This window comes from Scatophagus argus, chromosome 14, assembly GCF_020382885.2.
Source record: "Scatophagus argus isolate fScaArg1 chromosome 14, fScaArg1.pri, whole genome shotgun sequence".
Taxonomy (NCBI): Eukaryota; Metazoa; Chordata; class Actinopteri; family Scatophagidae; genus Scatophagus; species Scatophagus argus.
The window spans coordinates 16,610,932-16,634,791 of record NC_058506.1 but is presented as its reverse complement, the minus strand read 5'-3'; the positions used below and the strand labels follow the sequence as shown (position 1 = coordinate 16,634,791).

Below are 23,860 nucleotides of genomic sequence, written 5' to 3'. Positions count from 1 at the left end.
GCATCTGTGAGTATAGACGGGCCAACCATCTGAATAATCTACGTGTTTATTAGATTATGAGAGAGAAATCAAAGTTAAGCCCCTGAACGCGTCTGGTAATCGTAGTTCTCCAACCGACCGTTAGGTGGTGCTACTTCTCTGTATGTCTATTTGAAACATATGGTATAAATTAATTCGATTTATTCAAATCAACATTTTTGGACCAACGTGTCACGTTCATTTCCATACAAATGAACCTTTTTTGAGAACATGTTACAATGCTTGCATTTTTGCTGTTGACTTGAAAGATATTCATTAAACCTGTAGGCTCTGGAGATTAAAAAGACTTTCCTAAACAGTGCAAATCTTTAGCTGCTAAAATCCTACCTCAGTATCAGAAATCAGTTTGTCATTTTCATAAGGTTACAGTGAGAATCCATCGGTGTTCACATGTTTCCACATTCGCTTTGTTGGCATAGTGCAAGTACAGTATTGACAAAGCTTGTTGGGAATTATATGATAATTCCAATGTAAATTGAACAGATGGCCTGCACCATTCAGTCCAAGCCATACAACATTGCATAGCAGGAGACCCCTGTCCACTTGGAGATGAGCATCCTGCTGATGGAGTGCAGTCAAACAAGCTTAATGATGGGGCGTTGACTTACTTCCAATGCCCCCTTTTGTTGACAGTGAATTACTTCAGCCAGTTGGACGAATGGGCCCATCAGCACTTAAGAAAACGCGATTTTAGTTGTTAAAATTTGAGTATAGTTAGAATATCACAAGGCAAAAACTATAATTAGGCTATTCTTTAATAAAATTAAATATTGAAACAATATAATGGCAAAAACGACAGCTACATCAGGGGACTAAGCTTATTATATTGGATGGAATTCTAACTAATTGTTGCGCACTAATCTGTATTATTCCTGAACGAGGAAGGTAAAAAGTTTTCCATTCAACATGTGCGGAACTTGTTTTACAGAAGCGTTACGGACAGCTGAATGAAGGGTGTGAACACGGCGAGTGCTGGTGGACTGCGACGGCAATGGAGCCGGCTGAGCTGGAAACCAGTGAGCTCATTTTGGCTGCATGGAGGGCGGGGCTCCCAGCATCATCATCACCACCAGCCATCACTGCTTCATTGTACGGGGTGCTGCTGATGCTGAGATCATAGCGGAGGTGGCGATTTTTTTCTCCCCCCCCTTTTACCCCCCGAAAGAGGAACATGTCATGGACACGGTTTCACACAAATTAGGAGTCCACACACGATGATTGCGAGGTAAGGCAGCGAAAGCTGCTCGGAAATACCGCTGCTGTTTGCTTTAACATCGCCTGAAGTGGGAGTTAACGGGACTAGCGGGCCTGTTGGTTTTCTGTCAGACTGATCATCTCAGCAGCGACGCGAGGTTACATATCGGGCTCGCTTTTGTTTCGTAAAGGTGCCGTTGCAGCCGTGCATGAAATCACACTGTGCGGTAACGTATAAACGGGCGATCTTGTCTGATTTGAGCGTGTAGCAGCGTCTCAGCCCGCATGTCGGAAGTGGCAGAGCTTGGCCTACATTAGCAAGCCCCTCGAAGATGACGAGGATGGATCTTATGCCGCTTGGTGATTTTTTTTTTTTTTTCCAACCATCGACGTGCAGGGCCATCTTACACTGCTCACGACGGATGCTCACGCTGCACCGAGCACCATCCGTGTGAGGATTTCTGCGGCTGGTAGGCTTTTTGGTAGCCTGTACTTGTTGTGCAGTGGAGCTTCTAGCTGTTGATGCCTTCGCCTGGTGTAAAACCAAATGCAGCATTGGCTTCTGCGCATAATTACGCACGTCTGTACGGCGGTATGTGCGTTTTTCTGCTTGACAGGTCACACCATACGTTACTGGACATGTTCTGAGGGGATGCTGCAGTGATGTTGCAAGAGGATGCTAGTCCACAGTGGGCTGGCGGGGCCTCCAGACTATGCAGGCTGCAACTGCCTCAGGGCTGTCACACTGGCCTGATTTAACACACATCACCCCTGCTGGGAAGGCATTTGTCACACTGTTGTTTTAGGGTCAGCACAGATGTGAGCTGGCGACTGCACACACGTTAATAGTTTATAGATTGAACTGGAAAAGAAGAACCGTTCAATATGACCCACTGATGGAGCAAAATTGAGCAAAGGGATCACAGTAATGTACCAGATACATTCAAAATGTATGTTTCCTATGTGGCCTTTTGGTTATTTAATTGTTTGTCACAGTTTGGTTGGATACTTGGAATATGACATCTTAAAGTGGTACTTTGTGATGTGTCAGCCAGTTGAGCAGAGGTGTTTCACTTCATTTTACTGCTTATCTGCCATCAGAGGACAATCTCATTCACGCAATCAGATGTCACGCGAAACATTCGTTTGGATTTCAGCTGTACAGTGCAACAACTTAATGTTTTCAAAGTGACTTCTAACAAAGGTCAAAACGTTGAACCGACTGCAAAGGACTAAAAGAACATCTGATTGAGCTTGGAGAGTCAGATTACATAAACAGTGATGATCTGTATAAACACAGTCTCCACCAGGACATCCCAGTAGGGCTGATAAATTGTGTAACGCTTGAAAGCACTATGCAAATTGAAGTCAAAAATTAGAAGTCAGTTTTGGCTTGAATTTAGAAGCAGACAAAACATAATCCAGAAACAAGCAGGAGAATGCTGCTTGACTTCAGCCACTGTGATGACACTTTAAACCGTCTTACGTCACAACCAGATCCCAGACTGATTAAACCCAAGTTGCTCACTGACATTAGGGCAGTGCTGGCATCGGTCTGACTAACTTTTGCCGACTTGATTACGTAAGTAGTCTCAATCAGAACATCCAAGTAGCTTTGGTTTGTATATGACAACTAATACATTGGATTTTGAACATACGAATAATTTAAGAGCTGTGGTGTATTTTAACATGATAACTTCAGTGTGACTAACTTTTACTGACTTACTTTTTGTATAATTTTTCTTACTTGGATTTATCTATCTGCCTCTTAAAAAAGAAGTCTCCATATTTAGGTAAATGATTAAAGATACATTTTGACATGTCCTTGAAACCCATCAACCAGCACACATTTCTACATGGCTTTTACCTTTTAGAGCATCCTTGCGTCAGACTGCAGCCAACAGGTAGCAGCACAGCTTGCTTACTGTTCTCTTGGTGGGCTCTGTCTAGAAATTCCACGGCTAACAGCCAAATTTAATGCCAAAAATAGGTCATGGTGCCAGTGTGCTTGATGTGAAAGGCGCTGCAGTCAACAACCCTCAGAGAATTGTCACCTAACTCTCCAGCTCAGTATCTTACATCTTTAAGCTCATTGTTTTGGCTTAATGGACTACAGATTCAGTGTATGGTTCTCACCACTCTAATCAACCTCTTCTCCTTCACTGGTATAGGCAGCTGAGAGCCTGTACCACTGATACGCTCTGATAAGCCCATTGATCAGACTCACTCCAGTGTATGTCAAAGTGTGCAGCTTTGCTATCATGTTAGCCGTAAGAACTTAGCAGTCTTTCCCCACTGCTGATGCTGAGTTTCTGCTCATGGAGGAATGTTGGGCCTCTCTTTATTCCATTAGATTAAAGAATATGGTCTAGATCTGCTCAGATTGGAAGGTGTCCTGAGATAACTATTGTTGTGATTTGGTGCGATATAAATAGATTGAACTGAAATTATGTCAGGTTCTGTCAGCATCTTATAGAGCTCCCCTGGCCTGGTTTTGCAGGACCAGGCCACTGGTAAAGAACAGCCCCCCTGTATGCTACCTGCCTGTCACCGCACGGCAGACAGACAAAGTTAGTGCCTGGCTGCTAAAGAGTAGGGTATTTATTTCACTGAAGAGTTGGTTGAGACCAAAACAGAGCTGTAAATTAAAGGACTTGTGTTGGAATGCTGCTTGCTTAATAACGTATGTTATACAAAAGAAGACAAAAGTGTCAAGTTTCACTCTGATGTGATTACTTTGGCACAACTTTCCCTTTTAAGTTCATTAAATCATCTTTGAAGAGATGATAGCATGCATGGTTTATCTGCTTGACCTGCTCGCTAGTTCTTAGAGGAATACTGTAAACAGCTTTTGCGAGATCCAGTTAAACCCTTTCTGGCATGACAGCAGCAAATTCGTTTACTTGTGTCAGTCCATATAAACTCGTCTTCAGTTTTGTCAGATTGTGCCATTTCTTGTCGGAAGAGCTAGTGGGTGTACTTGTCCATTTTGACTGGTACCCAGAGTGTTGTGTAAGGTGCGCTTACAGGTAATGTAAAATTCTTCTTCTTTTTAATATTGTTTCTTGTTGGGTCCTGCACTGTAATTGACTCGTGATGTTGCATTTGGAGAGACTCTGTATATGGTGGTCCAGAGTTTGTTATATTTGCTGTAAAGAGATGGAAATCCTTGTGGTTGATAAAGAGTTTTTAGCTTATCCTTTCTCAGCATTTCAGCATGTTCGGCATTTAACTCCTCGTTCTTTTTTATATTGTGTGTACTCTTTTGTCCAAAACCCAAAAACTTTTCATTTATCATCATAAATAACAAAGAAAAGTAGCAAATACTTATAAGAGGCTGGAACCTGCAGACGTTGCTTTTAAAGTGTCCGAAACAATTAATCAGTTATCAAAATAGTTGGTAACAGTTTTTTTTTCTATCAAGGATTTGATTAATTCACTAACTGTGGCATGCAGCTCTACTCCTTGTCCCAAAGTCAGTTACAGATCACAGTGATAAACAGTGGAAGCAATACATTTAAAAATAGAAATGGAAGTCAAAGTAGGTTAGACAGTTGAGGCTACATCAGGTACTTGGCCCAGTGTTGCCTGTGATGCCCATCTGTGGGTGTGTTATGCTCATTTGACTAGCCAGCGGATTATTTTCCAGTGCAGTCTGCAAATGGAATATGACAGTAATCAGATTGACTTGGGCTCGCAGCAAATTCATATCTAGTCTAACCCTTTAGGACAGTATCTGGCTGCTGTGAATGGTTTGTAGGTTAATACAGCATTAGTAGTCATGGTGAGTTGTGGTTGGCTTGTGTGATGGTGAGCTGGACCAGATGAATCATCAGTGAATCATCACCACTGCCACTACTGTGAAGTATTTCTCCTCTATGAGAACTCCTTTTTTTTTCTTAACGTATTACTATGTAGCTTGATTAGGCAATGAAAAAAAACAAAAGTGCAATAATAATAACAATGGAATGTATTATGGCTGCGACTAAGGATTGTTTTAATTGTCTTTGTCATTTTCTTGATTGCATAAGTGTTTTAAAAATGTGTTTGTATATTTCCAGTGTCCAATGTTAAATCTGGAAATGTGTTATTTTGCCCAACCAACGGTCCGAAACATGAATAATTTAATTATACAACTTTTTCACTTCTTAAATATATTGCACTACTTTTTAAGGTTTTGTTCTTGATGGCTTTATACTGTAAGTTATAAGTATTGCTGTTAATGGCAACAGTAGCTGTTGGATCTCTAACTGAACTTACTTAAGATAAACTCAAGAATAACACCAGCCAAATGTATTTTCACAGCCTGTCAAACTTAAAAGATGTTCTTACTGAAGTTTATCAATCTATGAATATTTATATTAAAATATTTAACTACTGATTAACCATTAGGAAGCCATTTGTTATTTTTATACCCTTTATTAAAGGCAACTTTAAAGGCAACCGCACCAATTTTGTCTTTTTGTGAAAAGACAAAATTAAATATATAAAATAATATATTTATATAAAATAGGAAGGTCTAGAACATCTTAAACTTTCTGCTGTTGTCATGTGTGTTAAAGTATTAAACCAACCCTGCATGTGAAGGCTGTTTGGTGTAGAAGGGACTGTTAAGGAAATCAAATCTGCAAGCCAACGAAAGGAAGGTTCACTCATAGGAAAACAAACGGAGTACATTATGTAATCAACGTGTCACATCACGTAGCAAAACGTAGTGTAAATGTACATACCTCATAAATCATGTTGTCTCAGTGGTCAGCACTCTTACCTCATAGCAAGAAGGCCCTGAGTTCAAATCCCAGCAGGAGCAGGGTGTTTTTGTGGTGCTTGCATGTTCTCTTGAGCTCCCTGTGGGTACTGCAGTTTCATGGGCTAAACATATAAGTTCAGTTTATCTTCCTGCCTTTGGCCATGGAAACTCAGATTGGACCCTGGGAGCTCCATAATGGCTGCTCACTGCTGCTCCTGGTCTTGATTATTGGGTGAGAGAATGGGTTTCACAAGGCCTATACGTTAGACTGTGTATGTGACAGTAAAACAAGATTTATTTTGATTTAAAGAGGGTGGCGATGTACTAGAAAATCCATTGTGTGCATATTCCACATTTACCACATTGATTACATTTGTAAAGATATCATTTGCATCATCAGAAATGTCCAAAACTTTGCAAGGACTATACCAAAAACAGGCTTAAAAAAATGTGTTGAAAAAATGTAGAGCTGACATGTCATTTACTCGTGGAACACAAAAGACATTTTTCATTTTCTAATGTCAGGAGAAGCACAGGTGTAATCATAGCACTAAGAGTGAATTTGATCAGTTCAAGTGTCTCGGGAAGTCATGACAGTTTAACGGTGGACAGTCATTTTCCTCTGAAAACTCACGGTGACTCATCACTATGGCTAACGTACAGTTGGGTATATGTTTATTTTAAAAACTATGAATGAATTGACAGGAAAAATGTTAGTTGCAGCAAAAATACTATATTACTCAGTGTGTAAATGCAGTTATACTGATATTATGTTAAGCTTAAATTTGAGGGTAAAATCAAGTAAAACCGAGGTTCCTTTTGCAAAATGTTGCATATTCACCCAATAGTTGTTGATTACAGGCATTAGCATTTAAACTCTTGCCTTTTGTAAGCTATGCTTGAGATTGTTACTTTGCCCTTTTTTACCTTGGAGGATGTGCTGTCATATACTGTACTCTGTGTCCAGTTACTTATCCAGTGGTTTTCATCAGTGTCTCTTTGGACAACCTCCATAAGTGATACTTAAAAAGAGCAAGAGAACTTTTAAAAGCCCCTGCAACACATTGAGCATTGAGCCCTTGTAGACTAAATGCGACGATGTGGCTTCATCTCTAATCTTTTAAGCGATGTTATGTCATCCCTCCTCAGATTATGACAGATGCCATCCAACTCCTCATGAGTCATCATAGCTATGCATGATGGTGCCACACGTTCACATGCATGTGCGCTTTTGTGGGCAATCAATCAGACATGTACAGTATAGTACCCCAACACAACTGAGACAGTACTTGAAGGACAAACTTATGAACAAAACAAACAGAACAGAACAAAATATTGGCTTGTCCACATTTCATCAGATGTGTTTACTCTTTGTCACAGTATGACCCCCCAGCTTATATAAGCCTGAAGCATGACTATCTGCGGTACTCAGCAGGTCATTGGCTTTCAGTTGACCTCAAGCAATGCATGAAGAAAAGACACATTGTATGGGAGGAAGATTTACCACTCACTTTACCCTGACAACCAGTTCTTCCAAAACCATCTAACATATCTCCTGATATGTTAGACTCCAGCTTGAACTGTTTGTCATGTCCCGCAAGCAGTTCCAGAATGTTTCTTGTAGCTTGGCAATGCACACCACTGCCCTTGCCATGGGGAGGTGTACTTGGTCTGCAGAAGTGTTTTTCAGTGGCTGGTACACATCCAAGCAGCATCCACAGGAATGCCAGGACCCAAGATCACATTTATATATGTGACTGTTTGTGCAATAGAGTTCACAGCAGTCACGAACTCCCTTCTAATAAGATTGGCGTTGACAGCAAGAATTTATACCATTACAATAAGAGTAGACTAATATGATGCTTTGTGGGCTGAGCTAGTAAAGTGGTCTGAGTGACAACAGAAGGTGAATAGAAATCAGAAAATCCCACGTGTATCTATTACATAGTGTTTTGTGGCAACATGGAGTCATGAGAATAAATAAATGCCATTACATTCATTCGTTTGGGTAACAATGAAATGAAATAAAGCTCCATGAAATAAGCTCCTACAAACTAAGAATGATATGCAGCTAAAGATAGTCATTTGTGCTAACGTGGTCCTATGGTACTTCTCAGTACCACGAGGTTGACCTGTATGGTCTTGAGTGAACTCTGTAAGTGTTAAATGGACTAACATGGATTTTAGTGCATATGTTCATGTTCACCACTGAATAAATTCAATAACTTTGATGAACCCTTAAAGGAGTACGCCACTGATTTTACATTTCTCTTTTATCAAACTGCCAGCTCAAAATGAAAAGTTTTTTTTCCTAAAAAAAGTCATATTCCATGCATTCTTCTTTCTTGTCAGAATATGTCGTCCATATTACCCATAATTCACTTCAACTGCACTTCTTTTGGAGATTCAGGTGAGCTGTTAGCCTCCATGAGGAGCAGACTGCACAGGTCTGATGACTTCATATGATTCCATCTCCCCCAGATTATCTTGTTTTTCATCCTAAACTGACACTGCCTCCTTCATTTGCAGACATTTTTCAGATTTCACGCAGCTCCCTGGAGGGTTTAGGTGACTGTTTTCTAAAGGTGCGCCAATTTTTATAAGTGTGACCTCCTGATACCAATTTTTGCCTAGTCCGATTTTCTTTCTGAGGACTACAATTGAAATAAGTGTCTGATTAGGTTTGTTGTTGTTGAATATTTTCGTGGTAGTCCACCACAGCCTACTTTGGCCTTACATGTATTACAAATTGCGAGCTTTGTGTCTGCAGTGAAGACATCCATGCTTAAGACTTGTGGCTATGATGTTACTGCCGCTCTGTGTATGCGCATGCGTAAAATGAACAAGCTTGGAATTGGAGATAAGAGAGACTGACTGACCGGTCTCCAGTCTGGTCAGAGAATGCTGATTCCGGTCCCTGGACGGTCGATCAATGCATCTCTACTATTTTCAACTATGCAAACAGACTTTAATGTGCAAAACTAGTGGAATCTTTTTTAATCTTTCCATCATCGAGCTAAAGGCATTCCTACCAGCCTCAGCTGTATTTTGAATATAAATGGATTAGAAATGCTAGCATGCTCACACAGTGTGCGTGACAATGACTAAACATCAACACCTGTGATCTGTACTATGTCTCAATCTGTCTCTCCTCCATCCCCCAAGCCCTTTTGTCTGAGAGGAGAATGAGGAAGAGGAGGACCTGGAAAATTTTGGGAGCGCCTTGGAAAGTTTTCGTGAAGTCTCAATGAAAGCATCAGAAGAGCCTCACTAGTATTCGACTCAATGGCCAAGAAAGGGCGTACGAAGGGCGAGAAGCCCGAAGCGCTCATCTCTGCCCTGCAGGCAGCCAATGAAGATCTCAGGTCCAAACTGACTGACATTCAGATAGAGCTACACCAAGAAAAATGCAAGGTACTGTACAAAATCAAAAATACAGAGATTTTCCCTGAATATTTTTGTGATATTGTGATATTGCAGGACACTTTGAATAAAAGCTTACCGGGTTATTACTTCCACAGTCTTAGGTTGCAGTGGCTAGCTCATTTTTACAAAGCTGATCAACTGAGATCCTAAAAATTATAAAATGGAATCTTTAGAGTAACCCTTGGACACTGTAAGTCACACAGACTTAACCAGTGTCTGAAGAACAAGTTCATCTTATGACATGATACCATATATGACAGGCTTATATGTTTAGGTTCAGACATTGTGCATGTATGGCGTATCTTCAGTTAATGGTAAAGTGCTGCATATGCTACCTGTATACTACAATGCACACTGTGCGCTTGTACAGTAAACTGTTTGCCTTTGCCTCTGCAATATAGTTGTTAATACATCTTGATGCACTTTACATTAGGCTGGTCAGGTTAAATATCGAGGAACATGTTTTAGTTTTTTTGTCACTGGAAAAGTGGAGGATTTTCTTTAACCCATAATACTCTAACATTTGAGATTTTTTTTGCCCTTCTGAGACTGAATCCAAATGTTTAGACTTTGCCACACTTGCAACTCATGGGCATGACGGTTGCAACTCCACAGGGTTCAGATTTCAGTGGACCTTGTGTGGAAGATGCCGTTCCAATCTCTCGGGTGAAAAAATAAAAACAAGTGTCCAAGTGTTGTTTGTGTTAAAACAATCATTTAAATTGTGTTTTATTTGCAGTTAATGCCCTAAAAAGACATTACATTATTATTACAACTGAACTTCAGGGGCAATGCTCTTTGTAGTAAAGTGTTATTTTTCATGAAGTCACAGAGGTCAACCAAGAAGACTAAACCTGATGATTGGGTTGGTGCATTAGTAATGCTGCAATTTCCACAGCCTTTTGAAAGTTGATTTTCTATTCATTATGGTGAAATCAAAGAAGATAAATATAAACCAGAGTCAAATATTCACAAAAAATGACCGTAGCCTAGGTACATTATTAGTTATGCCTGTCATGTAAAGTAACCTAATTCCACTCTCCTCTTCCTCCACTACTTTTCTCAAAGGTGAGCAAGCTGGAACGCGACAAGGTGCAGGAGGTGAAGCGGGTGCGAGAGCAGGAGCAGCACCGTCACACTGCCATGTTAACCGAGCAACGGGCCAAGTGGCATGAGGAAAAGCAAAAGGAGCTCCAGGCCCTCAGGGAAAACCTGACAAGGCAGCATGAGCAGGAGCTGGCCCGCCATGCCAAAATCAAAGACCAGGAGAACCAGAGGCTCAAAGCTGCATTGAGCGCCATTCGCGATGGCAGCGGAGAGAAGGTGAGGTTAAAATAGAGAATAAAAGCTATAGTGGTACTTGACTTTGCAGTTGTGAAAAAGATATACAGAAATATACTGATGCATTAATCCAAAACAAAATCCCAAAGCAGCAGCTGTGGAACTGAATCAGACAGTCACCTTCATTTCTGACAAACAGGCCTTGAGCACTGGAAATAAATAGTCATTACTCATCTGTCCTTTCACACATAACCTGTTTTGTAAAAATTCTGCCAAGCCACACCAACAACCCCCCTCTTTGTTCCTCTTCTGCTTCAGGTGCGCACTGCACTGACCCTGGAAGCCAAAGAGGAGGCCCGACGCTTCTTTGATCAGGAGAGGGTGAAGCTTTTGCAGGAGATAAATGAGCTAAAGGCCTCTAAGAAGCAGACCGACGAGGCTCTCAGCAACATGATCCAGGCTGACAAGATGAAGGCTGGCGACCTGCGGGTGGAGCACCAGCAGCACCAGGAGCAGATCTCTAAGATTAAGTGGGATTGTGAGAGGGACATCCGCAGACTGGTGCGCACAATCACGGTCTAAACACTAAAATGAATATAACAACTGTTATACATATAATATATACATAAATATAAAAAAAATATACATAAGACTAACTGCTCATGTTAAATTGGATGTCCTTGCAGTATAAACACAGTGAGGTCTGTTTTTTTCCTGTCATATCAGCTGCATTTCTGTTGTGAATGAACTGTGTAAAAGAATTTTTGGTAGAGCTACAGGGAAACATTTTCGGCTTCAACATACTGAGCAGTTGTTTTGAGTTTTTTGGGCTTTTGCGATACAATTTTCACACTTAACTCACTAGCATGCAGTCATTTTTAACGTATTTTTCAAAAAATGTAAATCTTGGTATTATTTTCAAAAAATAACTGTGACATATTCATGCAAATGCTGCACAGAGCCTCACCTGTAACGTGAAAATAATGTGTGCCAGATGGGATCTTTTCAGTCACAGAGTCGAATAATGTGCCTTCAGCAAGTTCTTAAATAGTCTATAATTTCCTTCTTCATCTTTATAGGTGGATGAAATCAAGTCTAAAGACCGCACCATCTTTGCTCTGGAGAAGGAACTGGAGTCAACGACTGGCTTCTTACAGAAGCTGCAGCTTCAGAAGGACGCCTTGGATGAACAACTGTTCCTTGTCAAGGAGGCAGAGTGCGGTCTGGGAAGCCCAAAGAGAGAGATTCCAGGCAGAGCTGGAGATGGAGCTGAGCACTGTGGTAGTCCAGTAAGTCGAGGGGTAGTGAGGAGATGTTTCATGCATGATGCATTTAGGCATGAAGGTAGAGAAGATGAGCAAAGTGCTCAAAAACTGTGTGAAGCTCAAATGACGTCTGACTTCTATATTGTACTGGTAGTTAATGGAATTACTGAGCAAAATACTGAACTGTTGCACAACTCTCTAGTTAGAAAGCGATAAATTGTTATTTCTGTTTGTTTGCTTCAGGATATGAGGAGAAACCAGAGGCGCATTGCTGAGCTCAACTCGACTATACGCAAATTAGAAGATCGGAACTCACTGCTGGTTGATGAGAGGAATGAACTGGTATGACCAAGTGATTTAGTTAAAAATGATCGATCTCCAGCTCGGTCTTCATGTCGTCACTTATCTCCATCTTTCTGCCCTACCTACAGATCTCCCAGCTTCTGTCTCTTGCTGTCCCCCTTCTTCATGTCAGTCACAGCTTAGTATATCCTTGTGTCCCTTTCTCCCCATCAGCTGAAACGCGTTCGAGAGTCGGAGAAGCAATGTAAGCCTCTGCTGGACAAGAACAAACTGCTGAGTAAGAGGAATGATGATCTTACTCAGACTATGCAGAAGCTGGAGGAGAAACTCAAGAGCCTGACCAAGGAGAACCTCGAGATGGTCAGCACAAAGTCACATAAGTCACATAAGCATCATATATGTAATTTCTTTGGCTAGAGGAACAAGCTGACAAACAAGTTGATGTTGTGATCTTTAATTAACTTTTTTGTCTGCATGTTGTGTGTCTGCAGAAGGAGAAGATCAGCTCCCATCCTCCAATGAAGAAGCCGAAGTCTTTGAATGACCTGGACCAAGCACACGATGACCAGGAAATAGCCTTTCTCAAGCTTCAAGTCCTGGAGCAACAAAGCATAATAGATGAACTGACAAGAGTATGTTTTGAACTTTCCCTGGGTCTAAGCCTACAGTAGCATAACAAGGGCTTTATCAAAAAAACTTTCATCAAAAAGGAAAGTTTTAAGTCTACTCTTGAATGTAAAAAATATAAATATAATTGTTTGTCATCTGCCTTACAATGAAAATGTCTAATAATGTCAACAATTGGAAGCATACCTAGGTTGAATAATGCTGGTCCAAGCACAGAACCTTGGGGGATTCTTACTCTACTATTACTATGTAGGAAGTTGTGTAGCTGATTAGCAACTGCTTTCTCAAGGATCTTAGAGAGAAAGGGAAGGTTAGATATCGGTCTATAATTGCCCAAAAACTCTGGATCAAGAGTAGGCTTTTTAAGGAGAGGTTTGATTTCAGCTTCTTTAAAGGACTGGGATACGTAACCTGTTAATAGAGCCTGTCATGTAAAAGGAAATTTAGAAATGCTGACTGCGAGGAATAATGTGTACAAATGGTTTAATCAGCAGTCATGGGATGTGTTCTTCTTGCTGCCCCATGCTTAACTTTTTACACAAGCAAGCAAACTACTATGATGAAAATATGAATAAAAAAACATGACTGAACTGTATGAACATCTAATGATTCTTAATATCCTGCTTCAGAGAGTTTGTTGTTTGGCAAATAGTTCATTTTGCCGCTGTCCTGATGCTGATTTCATATGAAAAATACAGAAGAAAAAATAACAGTGTGTTTATCTTATAGTGTTGTGTTATCTTCTTTCTTTCCACTTCCAGGACCGAGAAAAACTACTTAGGAAGAAAAGGCATAAAAGAAGTTCAAGGCCAATAAAGGTAGAATTTGTTTCTGTAAAACCAAAAAACATTCTTTGTGACAATGTATTCTGTAAAAACACAGAAACATATCTTTAATCACTTTTGTAAAATTTCTATGCTTATTTGCCAGTTAATTATTCTTAATTTCAAGGCTTTGAACACATCTGCATGAGTCAGTGTCGAAGCAGAACTGGAGAGTCATGTAGTAGAGCTGACTGTGCAGTAAAGGATACAAAAAGGTCTATTTAGCTGAATACAACATTGTTAACATTGTTAACATTGTTAACGGAAAAGGAAAATCTCACCCAAGACTGAGGACAGGAAGTTGTCACTTTGATCTGAGATCATAATGGAGGTTTTATAGATCTGTAAATCTTTCGAACTTGCTTCTTTGCAGAGGCCCATCGTAGTAGACACCTACTTTGGTTATGATGAAGAGTCTATGGACTCGGAGACGTCCTCGGTGGCTTCGTTCCGGATGGACAGAACTCCTGCTACTCCTGATGAAGACATGGAAGTGGTGAGAATTTACATCATCATCATGTCAATATAAATCATGTTTTGATTCCTTGACTTCCAGTGTCTCCATCAACCATCAATATACTTTGAAACTGTGTGTGTCATACCATAGGGTCTATCCAATGAAGAGTCGGAGCTGCGTTTCCGTCAGCTGACCAGGGAGTATCAGGCCTTGCAGCGAGCCTATGCCCTACTGCAAGAACAGAAAGGAGGCATTCTGGACGCTGAGATGGAAGCAAAGGTACAGTCACAATCTTTTTATATATGGTATATATATTCCTATATAATCTATTTGTGCACCCAAATACTGTAAGCTACAAGATACAATCGTGAAACTATTAATGGAAACTGGATTGAAAATGCATCTACGGTTTTCTGATCTTCATGTTCTCCAAAATGCCATGTTTAACCACTACTTGTACTTAATCGAATTGAAACTGTAAACTACCATCACTAACACATTTTAAATAACCTTGAGATTTTGGTCTGATTCACTCAGTTTAGCTGTGCAAATATATATATATAAAATCTTCTAATTATGAATGGTTATGTTGGAAGTAGGTTAACTCAAGGTCATGATACTTTCATGGTTGTGTCATACGGTTGTTATATGGGTGTGGAAATTGTGCAGAATTTGATTATGAATGGGATTTTGTAAACAACTTATGTAAGACTCATTTTGTTATTCCAGGACCATGTTGGTTCTTATTATGTAGCTTCATTTTTAACAGGGTGATAAATCACTGTAACTGCTCAGCATAACATTGAGGATGTCACTGTGGAGTTTATATAGAAATCATACGACGGGAAGAAGAGAAACCATACTGTGAAGAAGGGAGATGTAGTTCAGCAGTAGAGAAATATACAGTTCACAGAAAAGTTACCAAAATACCACAGGACCTACAAGCTGCCATTGCACTTTGGAGCATCAGAGAACACATTCAGCTGCTTGTGTCATACGCCTCATATGTGCTTGAACTTTGATCAATACGTCTTGGTTAGTTTGTGGCCCACAGTTTGCAAGCCACCCTTTCAGGCTTCTTACCACTTCTGTGCCTTGCCACATTATGTATAGTGCTCAAAACACATTAGTATTGTCTTGAACAGATGCAGAGTTACGGTGACGTAAGACTGAAGCTGGCACAGACCGTTTAGACGAGGTGAAGGCTCTGCACCAGGTTTGTCAGCCTGAGGAATGAATGTTAGACACGAATTTAATCTGTTCTTCAATCTAATAATGACACGTTTTTAAATGACAATACATTGTATTTGTGTATGTCTAAATTAAATGAGCAATTTCAAATTAAAAGCCCTAAGAGCATACTCAGCAAGGTGCAGATCTTCACCATGTGTGTCTGCGAGCTAACTGAAGCGTCTTCTGTTCACTTGTGGCCCCTGCTGGTCAGTTAAAACGAAAAGTGAAGAGTCAGCAGTCAGTGATTTTATATAAAGAGGCAGTCAATAAAATAGCTTTTTCAAAAATTCCGAATCAACCATGACAAGTCCTTGAGCATACTGTGATAAATACACATAAAAATGTGAGGTTGCAGTAGTATGCGAGGCTGTGGCTAGATTCACTCACAGCCACACAAATGACCAAACTCATGATCCCCTCCAGGCTTTCGCCTGGCAGAGATCAGAAAATTCCTACCTCCTGCTGCACCAGCAAACGAGAAACAACTGTCTAGTGGCTAATGAATGCCTTCTTTGTTCATATTTCAGGCTCATGAGCAGCTCCAAGCTGACGTTCTCAGGTATAAAGCCAAAATAGAGGATTTGGAGAAGGAACTGACCCTGAAGGGACAGGTAGGGCACATAAACACGTGTCAGTGAAGGCAGATGAATGTACACATAGAGTGGTGGACTTTCAGCAGCAACACCTGACAGGATAATTGAATGTAATATAGTCGTCATAGCACAAAGCCTAACTTATATAACATTCAGGATGATAAGATTCAGATGTAATAATGGCTTCACGCCATCTTTCTCCTATCCTGAAATCAATGCAACAAGTAGTTTTAAGTGTCTCTGTGCTCTGTCAGGACTCCAAATGGGTGGAGGAGAAGCAGCTCTTCTTACGAAGAAACCAGGAGCTTTTAGAAAAGGTTGGACTCAACTTTTTGTTGTTGTTTTTTTTTCGATAATCAAACAGATGCAGTGTTCCTTAAGTTGTTTGTGGTGTCTAGATTGAATTGTTAAAAATCTTTAAGACAAGAAATCAAATTTTTCATTTAAGATGTCATGTTTTGTCACAGTACTGGTCCAATGATTTTTATCATTTTGATGATGCTTGTTACAGATGGTACATTTGACAGTTGGCATTATTTAAAGCTGCCTCAAACCCTGAATTAGTTTTTGACATTTCTGACTTATTTAATTGCATAACATTGTAGTAGCTACAAACCAAATGTGCAGACAGCTGCCTCCTCCTCTCTCTGTATTAATTCTAATTCTTAATGGTGGGTCCAGGTGGAAAAGGTGGAGTCAGAATGCAGTCAGCTGCAACAGGAGCTACAGGACTCCAAAGACCAGAATGAACTGTTAGAGTTTAGGATCTTGGAGTTAGAGGTGAGTCACGAAGATCAGATTCTTATGAAGGAGAAATGTCCACATGTTTTTTAATGGAATTGTTTTTTTGTGTTAAACAAGATCTTATCTATGATGAATTAGACCATAAACCATATCATACTTGGCAAAAAATCAGATCTCAGCCACTCTTTTTTTATTTGTGGTGGTGGTGGGGGGTCTCTGAACTGTTTCTCCGCCATAGATCATCTTCTGCTTCAGAGGAAGGACAGAGGATTATATTCTGAAATCTAGAGATTAATTGGGAAAATGTCCAGCGTTGTGGAATGACATGACTTGACGTCACTGACTAACACACGCTGTGCTGCAGTGCAGGTACTTACAGCAGCTTTTGAGGACCTGAGCTGACCTCAGAATAGATCGTTGGGCCGTAGAGTCAGCATTTGCTCGTGGCTGAACAAATCAACCACTGAAACTTAAACATCAGCACTGAAAAAAAGAAATGATAAAAAGTTAGTTACTGCTTCAATTCGGTTCAGTGGCCTATAGTTTGATGGCAGTGGAGTTAGCAGCGCAGATGACCGTTGACCCAGAGCAGCGGGATCAGAACAGCAGGAGATAAATTATTTTTGTAACCTATTTTTGTACCCTAGAGGAATGTCTCACCCGCAGTGTCTGAAGTGGACAGCTGAAAACAAGCCAATAAAAGTCGTTCCATACAACTTCGGTACAGTCATCAGGTGTTCTTGGTCTAATAAAGTGTACACTTCTGTTGCTGCAGGAGCGTGAGAGGAGGTCCCCACCATTCAACCACCTAAGGATGCATCCCTTCTCTGAGGGCGTTAGTGCACTGCAAATCTACTGTATGAAGGAGGGGGTCAAGGTATGCCAGAGGAGAATAGATCTGCTTTATCACAGTAATTAATCATAATGTAGAGCAGGCTTCTCAACTGCAGCAAAACTGAGAGCAATATTTTTTGTTTTGCAGTAAAAGTCTAACAAGCAATATTAATACACTTTGAACTTTTTATAGTGGGGAAAAAAATGTAAAAATGAAAGGCAATTAATACTTTGTTTGCATGCTCCTGATAGGTCTTTATTCTGTTTACTTTGCAGGACGTGTGCATCCCAGATCTCATCAAACTTCTAGACATCCTGGGAGACAATGGGGTAAGTCATACACAATTGAACACATCAACATATGATGCTAAAACAGGCATATTATTATATCATTATATTTATTTTCTTTTGTACAGAACTTAAGAAATGAAGAGCAAGTGGCCATCATTCAGGCTAGCACTGTTTTGTCACTAGCAGAAAAGGTACGTGTGGAATCGAAATCAGGGTTCCTGACATGATGACGTGAAAATATCAACAAGCAGGATAGCTGATGCTGTGCCAACTCATGTTGTGCTGTTTGTTGCCCTTTAGTGGATTCAGCAGATTGAGGGCACCGAGGCAGCCCTGCACCAGAAGATGATGGACCTGGAGATAGAGATGGTGAGTCACAATAATCCTGCGTGTTCTGTGGATACAGATGTAGTTAGTCAGATATGGTCTTCATCTTGCAGGATGAATGTGTGTTCGCAGTTCTGAAGTCGCCTTCAGCTGGTATTCAAGCGGCAGAAAGCACTTTGTTGTCCTCTCCAGTGATTTTGAGACATGAACTCCACGTGTGTTACCATCTGGCCTTATTTAGTGGTACTTAATGCAAAACAGATGAAGTGGTGATGGACTAATTCTGAGGTCTTATTAAATCCCCTGTTGAACCAACACTGATGTTTGCACCTTTGAGAGCAATTTGCAGCGAGTTTATTAAATGTCCCTCATAGCTCGTAGAACATGGTAGTAGAACGTTGGTTTAAATGAACTATTTTGTGATAACTGAATTGCAAAAACAACAAATAAATAAAATAAAAATAATAATAATCTTTTACTTTGTTTTCCCCTAACCATTGTCTCTGACCTGCTTATTCTGAACAGGAGATGTTCTGTAAACAGAAGGGATATCTAGAAGAGGAGCTGGACTACAGAAAACAGGCCTTGGACCAGGCCTACATGGTAAGTGTGTGTGTGTGTGTCTGTGTGGGATGGGGATATCCAGGCAGTGGTTACGGTTAGGTTTATGCTTGCAGGGACTTAACATCAAAAGTAATAACAACTCTTTTTTTTTTATGTCCCAACAGCAAATCCAGGAGTTGGAAGCAACGTTATACAACGCCCTGCAGCAGGACAAGGTGCTTCATATCACAATGTTATTACAGGCTTCTTTTTATATGTAATACGTCAATTTCTCATAAAACATCAACAGCACAGCATTTATGTCAACATGTCTGTATGAAGTTTATCATATTAAGACAGTTTAGAAAATGCAATGAAATTCTTCACAAACAGTTATTAATAATTTGCTTGTGACATTCTTCCTTGTGATCATGCTCATTCAGCTCTTCTGAAACATCTGCACTGTCTGTATGAAGTCTACGTGACTGATTTACATGCTTTCTTGCAGTTGGATGTTGGAGACTTTGCAATTTTGAACACAGATTAAGAACAGAGACTTTCCAAGGAATCTCATAATTCCTTGAGGCCTCTGCTGATACAAGAGCTGTATGAGAAGGTTTTGGTTTCGTTTCATCTATCATGGTATCTTCTGTGTTTGATGATCTGCGTCTTCTTCCTCCAGGTAATAAAATACGGTGAGCCTCTGGATGAGCTCCAGAGGGACGAGCTGCGGACGGCAGTGGAGAAGCTGAGGAGGCAGATGCTGAGGAAGAGTCGAGAGTACGACTGCCAGATCCTCCAGGAGAGGATGGAACTGCTGCACCAGGCGCACCAGGTCGGCCTCTGTCTGTGCTGGTTGTAGATGTGTGTGTATGTGGCTGTGATAAAAGATTTTGCGTGGAAATAAGTTTGTATGAGAGATCTGAACCCTCATTTTTAAAGGTAAAATCTGCCTTGCCGTTTTCTCTCTGAATTACAGAGAATTCGTGACCTTGAAGACAAGACAGAGATCCAGAGGAGGCAGATTAAAGACCTGGAGGAAAAAGTAGGTCATCTTTGATGTTCCTCTATAAATGTGAATGTGTACATTAATTAAAGAGCAGCAGCTTAAGCACTCACTCATATGCTTAGTTTAAAGACCTTTGCTGAGAGTAGGGGATGTTTCAACCTAAAAACTGAGGAATGTTGAAGCTGAATTGAGTGTATAGAAGATATTGTGTGCACTATTTTTTGTGATATGATCTATATGAAACCCTCTCATGAAAGCTCCAAGTGATATTTTAGATGGTTTCATGAATACTGTTCCCTGTGAACGTCTGTTCCTGTCTCAGCTGTTACTAACATATCGTGAGTGTTCTCTAATTCTCTTGCTTTCTTTGTCCCTTCTTTCTTCCTTCCTTCCTTCCTTCCTTCCTTTTTTCCTCCAGTTTTTGTTCCTGTTCTTGTTCTTTTCTCTTGCCTTTATCCTTTGGCCTTGAAGTCTTTGGCGTGTCCCATAGCAGAGGTGAGTCCTGAGGGCTTTGAGAAGAAAGTGAGTCCCGTCTCTCATCTGGACCTTGGTCAAAAGCTTCTCTGTTAGTGCGGAACCTGCATAGCAAGTGTTTTGGCTTTGTGCAGCCGCTAAAGTCAAATCTGAGATCACTCAGATAGGATCATTTATTAAGACTTCCTGGTATGGACCTCTGGCCTTCACAGTTACAGGGAACACTTTATATGCTATTTATATATTTTGAAATTTTTAAGTAATCTAATTTGTTAGTGACTCATCATACCAATTAAATTAAAGCATATTTATGAGGAAACAGTATTAATTGGAACAAATTAAATTTCGTACAGCGTATGCTTAACCCTCACACCATCAATTAAAAGTTGTTTAAAAAGGAAACTGCAGCTCAGTGCCTACCAGAAGCAAAACTTATTTGACCCTGGTCTGCTCAAGCTGTTTAATCTTGCCTTCGCTTGGAAATATTTAGCAGTCATACCTTCTTTCTCTTCTTCCCACTCAGGCATTTCTGTTGTTTGTTTGTGTTGTTTATTTCCATATTACATGAGCCTGTCATTTTTACTCCTGGTAGCAGACTTCTCAGAAAGCAAACAGTGTCATCAACACCACAGTGTCTCCCTCTCTAAGGCATTTGTTTATTGTCACTTCTGTTTCCAAGTGTGTTTTTAAAATTATGCAGTCAGTCTTTGAGGGTTTGTAAGTGGTTGTGCAGGAAAATTGAGTTGTTGAGGTTGTTTTTATGTATTTATTTCAGCATTTACCTTTAAACCTTATAGGTTTTTACATCACTTAAGGCAATTCAATAAGTTGTAAAAACAACACTGACATATTATCACCTGGAAGTTGCTAATGTGTGAGAAAACAATCGCTTATTTAAGGCCTGTGTATGCGGCGCCTATGGAGCAACATTAGTATTGCGTTCTTGTTTCCGGTCACCTGAAGAATGGAACATTAACTCACTTTTTAGCTCCGTTATGGTCTCCACAACTAATGAGAAAAAAATTCTTGTACTTTGAGCTGCTAAATGCTCCATTATGTTCACTAACCTCTAACTCTGTGAGAGTGAGATTTTTACAAAATATGAATCAACTAATAAATTCTGATATATCGTTCTAATTATAAGCAGTATAAAATGTTAATGAAATTAGACCCACCTTTACCTGCTGTGACCGTGGTGAAACTTAAACATTAACGCAGCGGTTGTAGATAAGATGATAAGTTCTGCTGGACAGCTCTGAGTCCTCTAATTCTTTGTCACTCCTCTCTCTCTGTCTCTCAGGTGGTGTGTCAACTTGAAGATCTTGTTTGTGACTACAGTGTTATTTATTTTCTGGGCAGGTGTGGAACAGTCTGTGTGGCAGTGGCCTCTAGTGTAATATCAGTGACTGCTGTTGGTATAGGTGGATGTGTCGTGTGTTGGCCATGGACGTTCACACTTTGGATTTGATCTTTTTTTGTTTTTTTTTTAACCATGGCAGTGGAGTTCTTAGGATGCTGTTCATGATGACATTTTTTCAGAGCTGGACATTAAAGGACTCTCCCAACAGACTGGGAGAACAACAGAGAGACTGTAGATGCAAACACACACCCACACACACCCACGCTTAGAGTTTATGGACACGTGTGCATGCAGATGCAGACACGCATGTACACACACATGCTTTGACAAATCCAAACCAAAGCCTGGAAAATATTCTCTCTGCTATGCAGGGTAATATCATTCACCACCATTTAGCCACAGTGGGAATATAACAGACAGAAAAAGTCATAGACAGATAAACCGCCAGGCCACAACCTCTATATTTTTTCTCTTCTTTCCTTTCCAAACCTGAAAGGACGTTCTCCATGAATGCAACGTATTGGTGACTAGAAGCGAGCAAACTCAGGGCCCATGAGTGCAGAGGCCGTTTCAGGTCAGATAATAATCATGAAGACTTGGGACATGGTGTGTCACCAGCTGGCTTGCCCTCTTTCTTCCCAGAATGGTGCTTACACAAGACTGCTTGGACTCTCCAGAGGTTACGCCTGGACAAGAACAGAACTGCACGGCAGAGACTGGTGTGTACAGACACTAAAGGGGGATACAGGACACTCAGGTTGACACATCTTCACCGGATGCACATGAGTGAAGACTGATTTAAAAAGAAAGACAAGATTAGGAGAGACGTGACACTCTTATCCGGCACCACTCAACCTGGATCACCACAAAAACCAACGGATTGTCAAACTGCTTCTTGATTTGTCTTAAAAACCAGCAGACTGCAAGAGCTTTACTCACTGGTTATCTTTTGTTCTCCTTCCTTTTTTACAGCTCCTACCACTCAGATACTGTGGCCCACAATTTCCACTGAGAAAAAAAAACATCCCTATCCTGTACTGTAAGATATGCATTTGTTGATATGTACATGTGTCTAAATTATTTCATGTAGTCTCCTCTTTGATTTCTGTGAATAGTTGCACTCTCTTTTACTCTCTGAAGCAGCTTGAACAGTTGATGTACTCGGCAGTTTGGAAATGACTCAAAATTGCTCTGTTTTATTGTGGTGATTGCTGCAAAGATGAACTTTATTTCCTTGAAAAAATTATAACTAAAAAATTGTTGGAATATGAATGTGGAACAATGGAATATTTGCCTTCCCTTTCCATTTTTTCCTGTCCTCGATCAAACACACACAGTATACTGTATTTATTATTTTACTGTCTCAGATGTGTTACTCCAGCTGACCAGCAGGGGGTGCTGGTTTCACCTGAGTGATTTTCAGCTCACCCTTTAAAGTTACATGACCTTTTAACAAACTTGTAAATATTTTCAGACTACCTTGAAGAATATCTTAATGAACTCTTGGTTGGATGATTGGTTGGTTAATTCAAATCTAACAGCTGAGACATCAGTACAAAAAAAACAAACAATATAATTACCCATTTCTTTGTTTCTTTCTATCCCTCTTTTAACTAACCCAAACATCTTTGATACTAACAAACTTCTCTTACTGAACATGACTTGCTACTCAGACATCCACTTCCACAAAATGAAACAGGAGAAAGTGAATGCAACACTACACCTGCTCCACTTCTCTGTTGTCAGGCTGACTCGCTGCAATATTTACCGGTTGACCGTGCTTGTCCCTGTGTATCCGAGCCGTCACACAGCCATCATGCCACCCCTCTGGCTCCATTCACAGATGTAGGCGATCTAGACATCTCATTACATAGCGGACAGTAGCGATGATCCACTCCATTCACTTTACCATGGGGGATGACTGAGACTATTTTTGTGCAAACTCAGCTAACTAGCAGTTGCCTTAAATGCACTTTCCCCCTTTTTTTCCACAATTATTTTTTCAGGCGGTTGATATTATCATAATGTAATTTATATACAGTATATATAAATATATTTTGTTTTTATGTCAGAGAGGATTTTTTTTATCTTTACCCCGTCTGTCTTCCAGTAAGAATTTAACCCCTCCTCCCACTTCTATGTCTAGATTATTAAATAAACTGAAAAAATTCAACAATGCTGTAAAAATAGAAAATAAAAATCATGGCCTTTGACCATAACGGATGAATTGTCTTCTTTTCACATCTTTATTACTGATATGTTGCAAAGTCTTATTAGGTTTGTGAG

At 40.2% G+C, this 23,860-nt stretch overlaps 1 protein-coding gene across 3 annotated transcripts; it reads left to right on the top strand.

Annotated features, from left to right (window-relative positions):
• The first annotated feature begins 979 nt into the window (after positions 1-979).
• Positions 980-22,567, top strand: jakmip2 (janus kinase and microtubule interacting protein 2). Of its 3 annotated transcripts, XM_046411404.1 has the most exons (24): positions 980-1,264; positions 9,149-9,397; positions 10,478-10,732; positions 11,009-11,251; positions 11,770-11,979; positions 12,199-12,297; positions 12,472-12,618; positions 12,750-12,890; positions 13,647-13,703; positions 14,083-14,205; positions 14,317-14,445; positions 15,927-16,010; positions 16,247-16,309; positions 16,674-16,772; positions 17,512-17,613; positions 17,847-17,900; positions 17,987-18,052; positions 18,162-18,230; positions 18,714-18,791; positions 18,917-18,967; positions 19,414-19,566; positions 19,711-19,776; positions 20,159-20,235; positions 21,515-21,646. In XM_046411404.1, the coding sequence occupies exons 2-23, from the start codon at positions 9,269-9,271 to the stop codon at positions 20,207-20,209; spliced, it is 2,469 nt and encodes an 822-aa protein (XP_046267360.1). In that variant the 5' UTR covers positions 980-1,264; positions 9,149-9,268; the 3' UTR covers positions 20,210-20,235; positions 21,515-21,646. The 3 variants fall into 3 exon arrangements, with proteins under 3 accessions (XP_046267360.1, XP_046267359.1, XP_046267358.1); XM_046411403.1 differs by lacking the exons at positions 20,159-20,235; positions 21,515-21,646 and adding an exon at positions 22,217-22,567; XM_046411402.1 differs by lacking the exon at positions 20,159-20,235 and having other exon boundaries at positions 21,515-22,567.
• The last annotated feature ends 1,293 nt before the right edge of the window (positions 22,568-23,860 follow it).

Excerpts from the sequence above, each read along its gene's own strand:
- jakmip2 (XM_046411402.1), top strand. The coding sequence starts at position 9,269 with ATGGCCAAGAAAGGGCGTACGAAGGGCGAGAAGCCCGAAGCGCTCATC. Across the intron at positions 13,704-14,082 it reads GAAGTTCAAGGCCAATAAAG|AGGCCCATCGTAGTAGACAC; the intron begins GTAGAATTTGTT and ends GCTTCTTTGCAG. Across the intron at positions 18,053-18,161 it reads TTTTGTCACTAGCAGAAAAG|TGGATTCAGCAGATTGAGGG; the intron begins GTACGTGTGGAA and ends GTTGCCCTTTAG.